This window comes from Esox lucius, chromosome 5 (genome assembly GCF_011004845.1).
Source record: "Esox lucius isolate fEsoLuc1 chromosome 5, fEsoLuc1.pri, whole genome shotgun sequence".
Classification (NCBI taxonomy): domain Eukaryota; kingdom Metazoa; phylum Chordata; class Actinopteri; order Esociformes; family Esocidae; genus Esox; species Esox lucius.
Genome location: NC_047573.1, coordinates 730,842 through 744,590, shown reverse-complemented (window position 1 = coordinate 744,590; position 13,749 = coordinate 730,842). Strand labels below are relative to the sequence as shown.

At 48.4% G+C, this 13,749-nt stretch overlaps 1 protein-coding gene across 2 annotated transcripts in view; it reads left to right on the top strand.

The window, feature by feature from the left end:
- The window catches only part of disc1 (DISC1 scaffold protein), a 64,820-nt gene that overhangs the window by 26,422 nt on the left and 24,649 nt on the right, over positions 1 to 13,749 (top strand). For both annotated transcript variants that reach the window (XR_004575765.1, XM_029119755.2), the window contains exons 7-9: positions 2,639 to 2,693; positions 5,016 to 5,118; positions 7,204 to 7,392. Coding sequence is in view for 1 of the 2 variants with exons in the window: in XM_029119755.2 (XP_028975588.2) it covers positions 2,639 to 2,693; positions 5,016 to 5,118; positions 7,204 to 7,392 (347 nt within the window). In the remaining variant the exon portion in view is untranslated. The remainder of the gene's footprint in view (positions 1 to 2,638; positions 2,694 to 5,015; positions 5,119 to 7,203; positions 7,393 to 13,749) is intronic.

Here is a 13,749-nt window from a genome sequence, read left to right as displayed (position 1 = left end):
TGGTTTTTGTGGAAGTTAGTGTGACAGGGTATCTGTGTTTTCTGTGTAAGTTAGTGTGTCAGGGTATGTGTGTGTGTTTTGTGTAAGTTAGTGTGGGAGGGTATGTGTGTGTGTTTTGTGTAAGTTAGTGTGGCAGGGTGTGTCAGGGTATGTGTGTTTTTTGTGTAAGATAGTGTGTCAGGGTATATGTGTACATTTAGATTTGATGGAATATGTTTTTTTAAAGAGCCAGTCACATTACATCATCCATCTGAAATCTCCATCTAACTCAGAAGTCCCATATTGCAAACAAATCATTAGTTTGCAAAACAAGAAAGAATGACAAACTATTATATATTATTGAAACAGATCAAACAGCGCATTACACTCCCCAAAACACCTGCGTCGCACCTGAATCTCATTTGGATTGTGATTGTGTTTGGTCTGAAACTGGTCACTTTATGAGATCACTTTAAGACAAGGTGAGGTCATTTCAATGCAAAATGAGATCACTTTAAGACAAGGTAAAATCACTTTAAGACAAAGTGACATCACTTTTAGACAATGTGAGATCACTTTAATATAAGGTGAGGTCCTTTTAAGACAATGTGAGATCACTTTAAGACAATGTACCTTTAAATGAGCATTATGTTTGCATTGTAACTTAAGAACATGTACATACTTTGTTAGCTGTTTTATGAGAATAATAGGGATTCACAATATTTAATGAACCAAAACAACCAAACAACTTTATAAACCGCTAGGAAAAAGGTTTTCATTTAACATATTGTTAAAAGGAGAGCCTTAAGCATGTTGTTGTATTAATGTACCCCTTTAGCAAATTGTTCAAACCATGTGATCCTTTAGCATACAGTATGACTGAAAGAAGCTTGCCCCGTTAGCACAATATTGAAAGATGGTATGCCCTTATTTAGCTTATGTTAAAATAAGGTAAGCCTTTAAGATAATGTGGAGGTAAGTTAACCTTTCGCATCGTCTTGTAATATCGTAAGCCTTCAGCATAATGTTGAAGGATGGTTAAACTTTTGCACAATGTTGAAGGATGGTAAACCTTTAGCATAATGTTGAAGGATGGTTAAACTTTTGCATAATGTTGAAGGATGGTAAACATTTAGCATAATGTTGAAAAATGGTAAACCTTTTGCATAATGTTGAAGGATGGTAAACCTTTAGCATAATGTTGAAGGATGGTTAAACTTTTGCATAATGTTGAAGGATGGTAAACCTTTAGCATAATATTGAAGGATGGTAAACATTTAGCATAATGTTGAAAAATGGTAAACCTTTAGCATAATGTTGAAAAATGGTAATCCTTTAGCATAATTTCGAAAGAAGCCTAGCCTTTAGCATATTGTCATAATCTCTACTCTAGTCCAAAGCAAGGTTTTCTTTCACTGTTATTTCTGGTCTAGCCACACTTTCACATCAAAACAAATGCACCATTTCGTCATCACATCATCTCAAGTTCTTCCCTAGTTCACCTGTGTGATCCTGTTTAGATACTAGTGAATTTGTTGCCCCCAGCAGTCCTACAGTTAATGATTTGCGAGCGGTCTGGCTATAGAAAGACATTATGGCACCATGGACGGGCCATCTGTTTTCTCTGGGTAATGATGGAAAATGTATCTATGTGAGTGGTGAAACCTGCCATGTGGAGGATAATTTGATATCTGAGAGTGGAGCGATGGTGGATCTCTCTATTGTCATAGGTGACAGATAAGAGAGACGCTACCATGCAGAGAGGTCTATACAATATATGTGATAATGTGATAATGAATATATGATGTGATACTGAATATATAATAATATAATATATAATAAAAATGTTTATTTCAGTTGTCATTTGCTCTCAAGATCCAACTGATATATCATACTAAATATCCGATGATGTCATACTGAATGTGATGATGTCTTCCTGTTCATTGAGTCATTGCTGTAGTGGCCGATTCAAACCCCAACTGATTTGCTGTCCCCTCAAAATAACTCAACACACAGCCATTAATGTCTAAACCGCTGGCGATTTTCACATAGGGGTGTACTCACTTTTGTTGCCAGCGGTTTAGACATTATTGGCTGTGTGTTGTGTAATTTTGAGGGGACAGCAAATCTACACTGTTATACAAGCTGTACACTCACTACTTTACATTGTAGCAAAGTGTCATTTCCTCAGTGTTGTCACATGAAAAGATATAATCAAACATTTACAGAAATGTGAGGGGTATGCTCACTTTTGTGAGATACTGTATGTAATCACCTACCTAGCAGTCGACTCTGATTCATCACCTGCATTATATGTCTGGCTTCATCCCAGTCATGCTGTTAGATGTCTGTTGATTGATATGTGATTACATTAACCTTGCAGGCAAATCCCAGTCATTATGTATTCATGTTCTATTCATGTTCTAATTTACCTCATCCGCCTATGTCCCATTTGAGCTGACAGGAATGTTACTCTAAGTGGGGTGGCAGTGAAGCCTGGTGGTCAGATGCATTGGGCCAATAAACAGAAGATCATTGGTTCTTATCTCTGACATGGTTAAATGTCTGTTGTTCTGGATGGATCAATGTCAGCTGGTTGCCTGGATCATTGTCAGATAGTTTGTTTTATTGACAACTTCCCTCCTTTCTGTCGTTTCAGACTTCAGGAGCAGCAGCAAGCTCTAAGTTTGTCCATCAAAGATGCTACTGCTAAAGTAAGTTTGTGTACAAGTTTACTATCCTGGTGGGGACCATCAGTCCCGGAAAAGATTGTAAACCAAGGACCATTTACCACTGAGGGCCCATTTTGCCGGTCTTCATAGAAGAAAGGCGAAAGGCAATTAGTATCTTAGGGGTGAGGTTTTGGATAGAAGTTACAATTGGGGTTATGTTTAGGGGTTACGTTTAGGGTTGAGGTTTTTGAGTTTAGTGTCAGGTTAACAGTTATTTTTATGTTACCTAACAACCAAATTAACATAGGAATTAACACAGGTAGAACCCAGATGTGGGGTTTTAAATGGGTTTTACAAGAAAATGTACATAAGAATTAACACAGGTAGAACCCAAATGAACATAGGAATTAACACAGGTAGAACCCAAATGAATATATGAATGAACACAAGAAGAACCCAATTGTGGGGTTTTAAATGGGTTCTAAAAGGTCTCTATGGTGTTATCCTCTAAAATATGATTAAAATGTGCTCTAAAATATCCCCACACCTAAATTTACCCCTGGAAAAGCAAAATAAATAGGGAGATAGGGTGATAGGGTGTGGTGGGGGTGATAGGGTGTGGTGGGGGTGATAGGGTGTGATGTGGGTGATAGGGAATGGTGGGGGTGATAGGGGGTGATAGGAGTGATAGGGAATGGTGGGGGTGATAGGGAATGGTGGGGGTGATAGGGTGTGATGGGGGTGATAGGGAATGGTTGGGGTGATAGTTTGTGGTCTGGAGTAATAGGGAGTGATAGGGAGTAACAGGGAGTGATAGGGAGTAATAGGGAGTAACAGGGAGTGATATGGAGTGATAGGGAGTAACAGGGAGTGATGTGGAGTATTAGGGAGTAATAGGGAGTGATAGGGTGTGGAAGGAAGTGATAAGGGGTGAAGGGATGATATAGAGTGATAGGGAGTGTTACAGAGCAATATGAAGTGATGAGGAATAAAAGGAGTGATAGGGAGTGATAGAAAGCATGAGACAGAGGTATTTTCACCTTGACTTCTCTGTGTCAGGCTGCTCTCCCTTCTTCCTTCTCTCTGTATATACAGTATGTCTCTGTCAGTATCTCTGTATGTAAGTCAGTCAGTCTCTGGATGTAAGTCTGTAAGTCTCTCTGGAGGTAACTGTGAGGGGAGCAGCACTATGAGGGGAGCAGCACTATGAGGGGAGCAGCACTATGAGGGGAGCAGCACTATGAGGGGAGCAGCACTGTGGGGCCAGCAGCACCTTGGGGGGAGTAGCAGTATGAGGGGAGCAGCACTATGAGGGGAGCAGCGCTGTGAGGGGAGCAGCGCTGTGTGGGGAGCAGTGCTGTGAGGGGAGCAGTGCTGTGTGGTGAGCAGCGCTGTGAGGGGAGCAGCAATGTGAGGGGAGCAGCACTGTGGGGAGAGCAGCACTATGAGGGGAGCAGCACTGTGGGGAGAGCAGCACTATGAGGGGAGCCGCACTGTGGGGAGAGCAGCACTGTGGGGGGAGTAGCAGTAGCAGTATGAGGGGAGCAGCAGTATGAGGGGAGCAGCAGTATGAGGGGAGCAGCACTGTGGGGGCAGCAGCACTGTGGGGGGAGCAGCGCTGTGAGGGGAGCAGCAGTAGCAGTATGAGGGGAGCAGCGCTGTGAGGGGAGCAGCGCTGTGTGGGGAGCAGTGCTGTGAGGGGAGCAGTGCTGTGTGGTGAGCAGCGCTGTGAGGGGAGCAGCAATGTGAGGGGAGCAGCACTGTGGGGAGAGCAGCACTATGAGGGGAGCAGCACTGTGGGGAGAGCAGCACTATGAGGGGAGCCGCACTGTGGGGAGAGCAGCACTGTGGGGGGAGTAGCAGTAGCAGTATGAGGGGAGCAGCAGTATGAGGGGAGCAGCAGTATGAGGGGAGCAGCACTGTGGGGGCAGCAGCACTGTGGGGGGAGCAGCGCTGTGAGGGGAGCAGCAGTAGCAGTATGAGGGGAGCAGCAGTATGAGGGGAGCAGCACTGTGGGGGGAGTAGCGCTGTGAGGGGAGCAGCAGTAGCAGTATGAGGGGAGCAGCAGTATGAGGGGAGCAGCACTGTGGGGGGAGTAGCAGTAGCAGTATGAGGGGAGCAGCACTGTGGGGGGAGCAGCGCTGTGAGGGGAGCAGCAGTAGCAGTATGAGGGGAGCAGCAGTATGAGGGGAGCAGCACTGTGGGGGGAGTAGCAGTAGCAGTATGAGGGGAGCAGCAGTATGAGGGGAGCAGCACTGTGGGGGGAGCAGCGCTTTGAGGGGAGCATCACTGTGTGTGGGGATCATATCCTTTTCTTAGTCCTCCATTCTTCTGTCCTCACACTCTGTTCTCTCTTCTTTACAGGTGGTGATGAGTCAGAGGTTGGCAGGACGTCTGCAGAGGAAAGTTAGTGAGACAGAGACTCAGCTCCTGGCTCTCCACGAAGCCAAACTGGCCGCTATCTCAGGTACTCTCAGCTCATACACTTTTCCCCATCCTGATTGGTTGGTAAATATTTCATTGTGCTGTTGGTATTGATTTCAGCTGTGATTGTTGTGATGTAGGTGGTGATTATTGTGATGTAGGTGGTGATTGTTGTGATGTAGGTGGTGATTGTTGTGATGTGGGTGGTGATTGTTGTGATGTGGGTGGTGATTGTTGTGATGTAGGTGGTGATTTCAGCATTGTGTGTTTTTTTGTAGGTGGTAATTTCAGCATTGTTTGATTGTGTTGTAGGTGGTAATTTCAGCATTGTTAGATTGTGTTGTAGGTGGTAATTTCAGCATTGTTTGATTGTGTTGTAGGATGGTTATTTCAGCATTGTTTGTTTGTGTTGTATGTGGTAATTTCAGCATTGTTTGATTGTGTTGTAGGTGGTAATTTCAGCATTGTTAGATTGTGTTGTAGGTGGTAATTTCAGCATTGTTTGTTTGTGTTGTAGGTGGTAATTTCAGCATTGTTTGATTGTGTTGTAGGTGGTTATTTCAGCATTGTTTGATTGTGTTGTAGGTGGTAATTTCAGCATTGTCTGATTGTGTTGTATGTGGTAATTTCAGCATTGTTTGATTGTGTTGTAGGTGGTAATTTCAGCATTGTTTGATTGTGTTGTAGGTGGTAATTTCAGCAGTGATTGGTTGTGTTGAAAGTAATGATTTCCACATTTTGTATGGTTGTGTTGTAGGTAATAAGTTCCACATTGTTTGTGGTTGTGTGTTGTAGGTAATACTTTCAGCTGTGATTGGTCTTGTTGTAGGTAATGATTTCAGCTGTGATTGGTCTTGTTGTAGGTAATACTTTCAGCTGTGATTGGTCTTGTTGTAGGTAATGATTTCAGCTGTGATTGGTCTTGTTGTAGGTAATGATTTCAGCTGTGATTGGTCTTGTTGTAGGTAATGATATCAGCTGTGATTGGTCGTGTTGTAGGTAATGATTTCAGCTGTGATTGGTCTTGTTGTAGGTAATGATATCAGCTGTGATTGGTTGTGTTGTAGGTAATGATTTCAGCTGTGATTGATTGTGTTGTAGGTAATGATTTCAGCTGTGATTGGTCGTGTTGTAGGTAATGATTTCAGCTGTGATTGGTCTTGTTGTAGGTAATGATTTCAGCATTGTTAGATTGTGTTGTAGGTGGTAATTTCAGCATTGTTTGATTGTGTTGTAGGATGGTTATTTCAGCATTGTTTGTTTGTGTTGTATGTGGTAATTTCAGCATTGTTTGATTGTGTTGTAGGTGGTAATTTCAGCATTGTTAGATTGTGTTGTAGGTGGTAATTTCAGCATTGTTTGTTTGTGTTGTAGGTGGTAATTTCAGCATTGTTTGATTGTGTTGTAGGTGGTTATTTCAGCATTGTTTGATTGTGTTGTAGGTGGTAATTTCAGCATTGTCTGATTGTGTTGTATGTGGTAATTTCAGCATTGTTTGATTGTGTTGTAGGTGGTAATTTCAGCATTGTTTGATTGTGTTGTAGGTGGTAATTTCAGCAGTGATTGGTTGTGTTGAAAGTAATGATTTCCACATTTTGTATGGTTGTGTTGTAGGTAATAAGTTCCACATTGTTTGTGGTTGTGTGTTGTAGGTAATACTTTCAGCTGTGATTGGTCTTGTTGTAGGTAATGATTTCAGCTGTGATTGGTCTTGTTGTAGGTAATACTTTCAGCTGTGATTGGTCTTGTTGTAGGTAATGATTTCAGCTGTGATTGGTCTTGTTGTAGGTAATGATTTCAGCTGTGATTGGTCTTGTTGTAGGTAATGATATCAGCTGTGATTGGTCGTGTTGTAGGTAATGATTTCAGCTGTGATTGGTCTTGTTGTAGGTAATGATATCAGCTGTGATTGGTTGTGTTGTAGGTAATGATTTCAGCTGTGATTGATTGTGTTGTAGGTAATGATTTCAGCTGTGATTGGTCGTGTTGTAGGTAATGATTTCAGCTGTGATTGGTCTTGTTGTAGGTAATGATTTCAGCTGTGATTGGTTGTGTTGTAGGTAATGATTTCAGCTGTGATTGGTTGTGTTGTAGGTAATGATTTCAGCTGTGATTGGTTGTGTTGTAGGTAATGATTTCAGCAGTGCTAAGGAGCTGAAGGCAGAGATGGGAGCAGTATACCGGGAGAGGGAGCGTCTGGAACTCCTGGTGAAGAGACTACACAGCCTGAGCTCCGGAAACAGCAGAGAACTTGGCCGCATGAAGACCCAGCATACCCAACTGAAAGAGGAGCTGTCCTCCAGGCAGGCCCAACACGGTGAGTGGAGAAACCCAGCACGCTGAGGGGAGAAGCCCAGCATGCTGAGGGCAGAAGCCCAGCATGGTGAAGGGAGAAGCCCAGCTAGGGGTGGAGAAAAACCCAGCTGGGTGAGGGGAGAAACCCAGCACGGTGAGGGGAGAAACCCAGCTGAGTGAGGGGAGAAGCCCAGCACGGTGAGGAGAGAAGCCCAGCTGGGTGAGGGGAGAAGCCCAGCTGGGTGAGGGGAGAAACCCAGCTGGGTGAGGGGAGAAGCCCAGCACGGTGAGGAGAGAAGCCCAGCTGGGTGAGGGGAGAAGCCCAGCTTGGTGAAGGGGAGAAGCCCAGCTGGGTGAGTGGAGAAGCCCAGCACGCTGAGGGGAGAAGCCCAGCTTGGTGAAGGGAGAAGCCCAGCTAGGGGTGGAGAAAAACCCAGCACCGTGAGGGGAGAAGCCCAGCTGGGTGAGGAGAGAAGCTCAGCTTGGTGAAGGGGAGAAGCCCAGCACGGTGAGGGGAGAAGCCCAGCTGGGTGAGGGGAGAAGCCCAGCTGGGTGAGGGGAGAAGCCCAGCTTGGTGAGGGGAGAAGTCCAGCTGGGTGAGGAGAGAAGCCCAGCTGGGTGAGGGGAGAAGTCCAGCTGGGTGAGGAGAGAAGCCCAGCTGGGTGAGGGGAGAAGCCCAGCTTGGTGAGGGGAGAAGCCCAGCACGCTGAGGGGAGAAGCCCAGCACGCTGAGGGCAGAAGCCCAGCTAGGGGTGGAGAAAAACCCAGCTGGGTGAGGGGAGAAACCCAGCACCGTGAGGGGAGAAACCCAGCTGGGTGAGGGGAGAAGCCCAGCACGGTGAGGAGAGAAGCCCAGCACGGTGAGGAGAGAAGCCCAGCTTGGTGAGGGGAGAAGCCCAGCTGGGTGAGGAGAGAAGCCCAGCTGGGTGAGGGGAGAAGCCCAGCTGGGTGAGGGGAGAAGCCCAGCTTGGTGAGGGGAGAAACCCAGCTGGGTGAAGGGAGAAACCCTGCTGGCAGATGGGAGAATGTCTGTAATGAATGTCCCGGGTTTAACAAGCTTGTATGCATATTTGATTGAGTAGTATTATGTAATAATTGCATTGTAATAATTAGACTAGTCTTATGGTCAATATGGAAAGGCAGGTTTGGGGGTGTTGTGATATGGAAAGGCAGGTTTGGGGTTCTTGTGATATGGAAAGGCAGGTTTGGGGGTTTTGTAATATGGAAAGGCAGGTTTGGGGGTTTTGTAATATGGAAAGGCAGGTTTGGGGGTGTTGTGATATTGAAAGGCAGGTTTGGGGGAGTTATATTATGGAAAGGCAGGTTTGGGGTTTTTGTAATATGGAAAGGCAGGTTTGTGGGATTTGTGATATGGAAAGGCAGGTCTGGGGTAATTGTAATATGGAAAGGCAGGTTTGGGGGTGGTATTTCTGGCTGGTGGCGGTGGTATTGGCATGGAGACAAATAGATTTTGACAGTGACAGCTGCAGTGCTACAGTACACTGTCCACAGTCCCCCTCATCCTTCTCTCTCTCTCTCTCTCTCTTCCTCTCTCCCTCCCTCTGTTTCTCTCTCTCCTCTTTCTCCCTCTCCCTCTCTATCTTTCCCATCCTCTCTGTTTCTTTCTGTCTTTCTTTTTCCCTCTCTCTCTTCTCCTCGCCGCCTCTCTCTCCCCTCCCCCACTCTCTGTAGTTCTCTTCATGTCTTGCCTATCCTTCACAGTCCCAGTTCAGAGCTGGGAGATTTTCTGAAAAGGTCATTTCTTTATCTGAGTCTCCCTAGTGTTTGTGAGTGTGGATAGGTGGGTGAGGGGAGCATGGGCTGTGCCAAGCCCAGGGTGTGGTGTTGTAGCTGGAGTCTGTCGGCCCACATGGTGGGTGGCTGGTGACAGTGGGGCGGTTTTATCTGTTCATATATTACCCCCTGGGGTAGCCTTGAGTGTAACCTGGGGAAACAAGCCTTGGACATGTGTGTGGGTGTGTGTGAGGGTGTTTGTGTGGGTGTATTTGAGGGTGTTTTTATGAGTGTGTGTGTGGGTGTGTGTGTGGTTGTATGTGTGGGTGTGCGTGAGGGTGTTTGTGTGGGTGTGTGTGGTTGTATGTGTCTGAGAAAGACAGACAGACAGAAAGATACTAGCTCACTAGGGAGAGTAAAGAAATGAGAGCAGGGGAGTGGGGAGGAGGGAGAGGGGAGGGGAGGGGAGAGAGGAAGGGGAGGAAGGAGAGGGTAGGGGGGAGAGGACCTCTGTTGGTAGGCCCTTTGCAGCTCTGTTGGTAGGCCCTTTGCAGCTCTGTTTGTAGGCCTTTGCAGCTCTGTTGGTAGGCCCTTTGCAGCTCTGTTGGTAGGCCCTTTGCAGCTCTGTTGGTAGGCCATTTACAGCTCTGTTGGAAGGTCGTTTGCAGCTCTGTTGGTAGGTCCTTTGCAGCTCTGTTGGTAGGCCCTATGCAGCTCTGTTGGTAGGCCCTTTGCAGCTCTGTTTGTAGGCCTTTGCAGCTCTGTTGGTAGGCCCTTTGCAGCCCTGTTGGTAGGCCCTTTGCAGCTCTGTTGGTAGGCCCTTTGCAGCTCTGTTGGTAGGCCCTTTGCAGCTCTGTTGGTAGGCTCTTTGCAGCTCTGTTGGTAGGCCCTTTGCAGCTCTGTTGGTAGGCCCTTTGTAGCTCTGTTAGCATAGAGTTGTTCTATGGAAGCCATGGTTGTGGGTTTAAGTCCCACAGTGGGAAAGAGGTTTAACTCACTACTGTTAGTGTCGCTTGGTGAGAGCGTCTGCTAAATGAGTCAACTGTAAATTAAAAGAGGATTATAATAATACAGGCTCTGTTCTCCAGAGGGACTGAATGTGATCCTGTCAAGATGTGAAGAGATGGTGAACTAATGGCTGGTTCTGCTGCCATGTTGAAGAACCCACCTTACTCTGCACCCCCAACGACACCCTAATCCCTACTAATCCCTATGGGCCCTGCTGGACAGCAGTGCACTAGGTATAACGCAGGGTGTTGTTGGGGAAGCAGTCTGGGGTGGTGACATATTAAGGGGTTGAAATGTCATTATGTTGTCATCCATCAGGATAATGAGGGACTACTACCCAGCCTTTAGCATGTCTTTAGCTTCTCATGTTCACAGCCCCTCTAACTCAAATCTGGACCTCCAGTTCCACTGTGTTTTATCATGTCAACCCACTAATCAGGGACTAATCTAGACCTGGGACACCAGGTGAGTGATATTAATGATGAGTTGGCTACCTTGAAGAGGCTTTACAGGTATATACTACATTAATACTGGTTAACAATACATTTTAGAGGCTTAACAGGTATATACTATATTAATACTGGTTAATAATACATTTTAGAGGCTTAACAGGTATATACTATATTAATACTGGTTAATAATACATTTTAGAGGCTTAACAGGTATATACTATATTAATACTGGTTAATAATACATTTTAGAGGCTTAACAGGTATATACTATATTAATAATGGTTAATAATACATTTTAGAGGCTTAACAGGTATATACTACAGTCCCTATCTATTTTGTAGAGACACCTGCTATTAACCTGACTTTTAATTCATCAATTGGTGTTAGAAATAGCTCATATGAAAAGCTAAAACCCTCCCAAATGATGTTTAATGCACTGAAATAAATTAGTTTGTAACGACTCGTCATGGTGTAGTGTTGGAGGGAACCAGGCGCAGGCAGATATCACGTTCATTGGTTTTATTAAAACAACAAACAAACCAAACACGAACGGAAAACAATACTAATGACTGAATGAAATAAAAGTGCGCAACATGAGTCTTAACAATAAACATTCAAACAGTACATTAAACAACACTCACCGACTAACCTACAAACAGCAACAATGACAGCGACAGCAACAATGATCCACCATGTGGGGAGCAGAGGGGAAACATATATACACATTCAAACGAGCTAGATTGGGACCTGGTGTGGAAGATGGGAATGTGGGATGTGTTCGTGAGAATATGGGAACTTGTGGAAATATGGCACGGTGGCGCTGCTGCTCACCGCACCATGACAGTACCCCCCCCCAAAGGCCCGGCCACCGGACGGGCCAAGACGAACCCCAGCCCAAGGGAGGGGGGGCGGGGCAGCACAGTACCCCCATCGGCACAAACCCGCCGAGGGGGCGGAACAGCCGAGACTAACCAGGGTGGCGGAGCCGTCGGGACAGGCCGGGGAGGCAGAACCGGCCGAAGATCAGGAGCCGGCGGAGGGTCAGGAGCCGGGAGAGCCGACGGAGGGTCGGTGGCCGGCGGAGGGTCAGAGGCCGGCGGAGGGTCAGAGGCCGGGAGAGCCGACGGAGGGTCGGTGGCCGGCGGAGGGTCAGAGGCCAGGAGAGCCGAAGGAGGGTCGGTGGCCGACGGAGGGTCGGTAGCCGGGAGAGCCGAAGGAGGGTCGGTGGCCGACGGAGGGTCGGTAGCCGGGAGACCCAACGGAGGGTCGGTGGCCGACGGAGGGTCGGTAGCCGGGAGAGCCGAAGGAGGGTCGGTGGCCGGAAGAGCCGAAGGAGGGTCGGTAGCCGGAAGAGCCGAAGGAGGGTCGGTAGCCGGAAGAGCCGAAGGAGGGTCGGTAGCCGGAAGAGCCGAAGGAGGGTCGGTAGCCGGAAGAGCCGACGGTGGGTCGGTAGCCGGAAGAGCCGACGGTGGGTCGGTAGCCGGAAGAGCCGAAGGAGGGGCCGGGGCGGCCGGGACAGGAAGGGGCGCCGGGGCGGCCGGGACAGGAAGGGGCGCCGGGGCGGCCGGGACAGGAAGGGGCGCCGGGGCGGCCGGGACAGGAAGGGGCGCCGGGGCGGCCGGGACAGGAAGGGGCGCCGGGGCGGCCGGGACAGGAAGGGGCGCCGGGGCGGCCGGGACAGGAAGGGGCGCCGGGCGGCCGGGACAGGAAGGGGCGCCGGGGCGGCCGGGACAGGAGAGGGCGGTGGCAGCCAAACCCCGGCAAGCTCAGGCGGTGCAGGCCACTCCTCCTCGGCCTCAGGCGGTGCAGGCCACTCCTCCTCGGCCTCAGGCGGTGCAGGCCACTCCTCCTCGGCCTCAGGCGGTGCAGGCCACTCCTCCTCGGCCTCAGGCGGTGCAGGCCACTCCTCCTCGGCCTCAGGCGGTGCAGGCCACTCCTCCTCGGCCTCAGGCGGTGCAGGCCACTCCTCCTCGGCCTCAGGCGGTGCAGGCCACTCCTCCTCGGCCTCAGGCGGTGCAGGCTGCTGCCACTGGCAGGAAGGAGGCGCTGGCTGCTGCTCCAATGCAGCAGGGGGCAATCGGCGCCGTGGTGCAGGGACAGGGGCGGCGGAAGGCCGCGGAGCAGGAAGCGGTGTGCGCCTAATTGCCAGCCTACAACCAGGCCAGCCTGCACGGGGTCGAGGAGGCACCGGACATAGAGGGGGCGCCGTCGGGACTTCCCTCGGGCACCCTCTCAGCCCCCCCCTAAAATTTTCCTGGGGGGACCTCGGACCGGGCGTTGGGCACCTCGCCCTCTTCTTCTTCCGGCCTCGCCTACGTCCTGTCCTTCCTGCCTCCTGCATGTCCTGCAGGAGACCCCTTCACCAGCTCCCCTTGTTCTTTGGTGAGGGGCTTGACCACTCCACACTGGTCCATGCCCCACAGCGGCACCCCGAACCCGTCTTGGGGCAACCCCCAGCACTGCTCCCCAAGGGGATCCTCCTCCACTCTCTCATAGACCGCTTCATCGTCATCCGAGGAGAGGGAGTCAGACCCCCAATCGCCCCTCCAGGTATATACCCTCTCTGGAGGGACTGCCTGCTGGTTCCAGGTTTGGTGGATCATTCTGTAACGACTCGTCATGGTGTAGTGTTGGAGGGAACCAGGCGCAGGCAGATATCACGTTCGTTGGTTTTATTAAAACAACAAACAAACCAAACACGAACGGAAAACAATACTAATGACTGAATGAAATAAAAGTGCGCATGAGTCTTAACAATAAACATTCAAACAGTACATTAAACAACACTCACCAACTAACCTACAAACAGCAACAATGACAGCGACAGCAACAATGATCCACCATGTGGGGAGCAGAGGGGAAACATATATACACATACAAACGAGCTAGATTGGGACCTGGTGTGGAAGATGGGAAACATGTGACAGTCCGGGATGTGTTCGTGAGAATATGGGAACTTGTGGAAATATGGCACGGTGGCGCTGCTGCTCACCGCACCATGACATAGTTTCACTGAAAAAAGATTTATCATTTAATCAAGACAGAAAGGTCACATTTTGGCAAGATAAAAGTTTTGTCGCCTATACAGAAATTTAACAAATTTACTGCAAATACAAAAATATGTCAGCAAATTAAGTAGTGGTGCTGTGAGATCCAAATTTTATATCTTGTATGACTTCCATGAG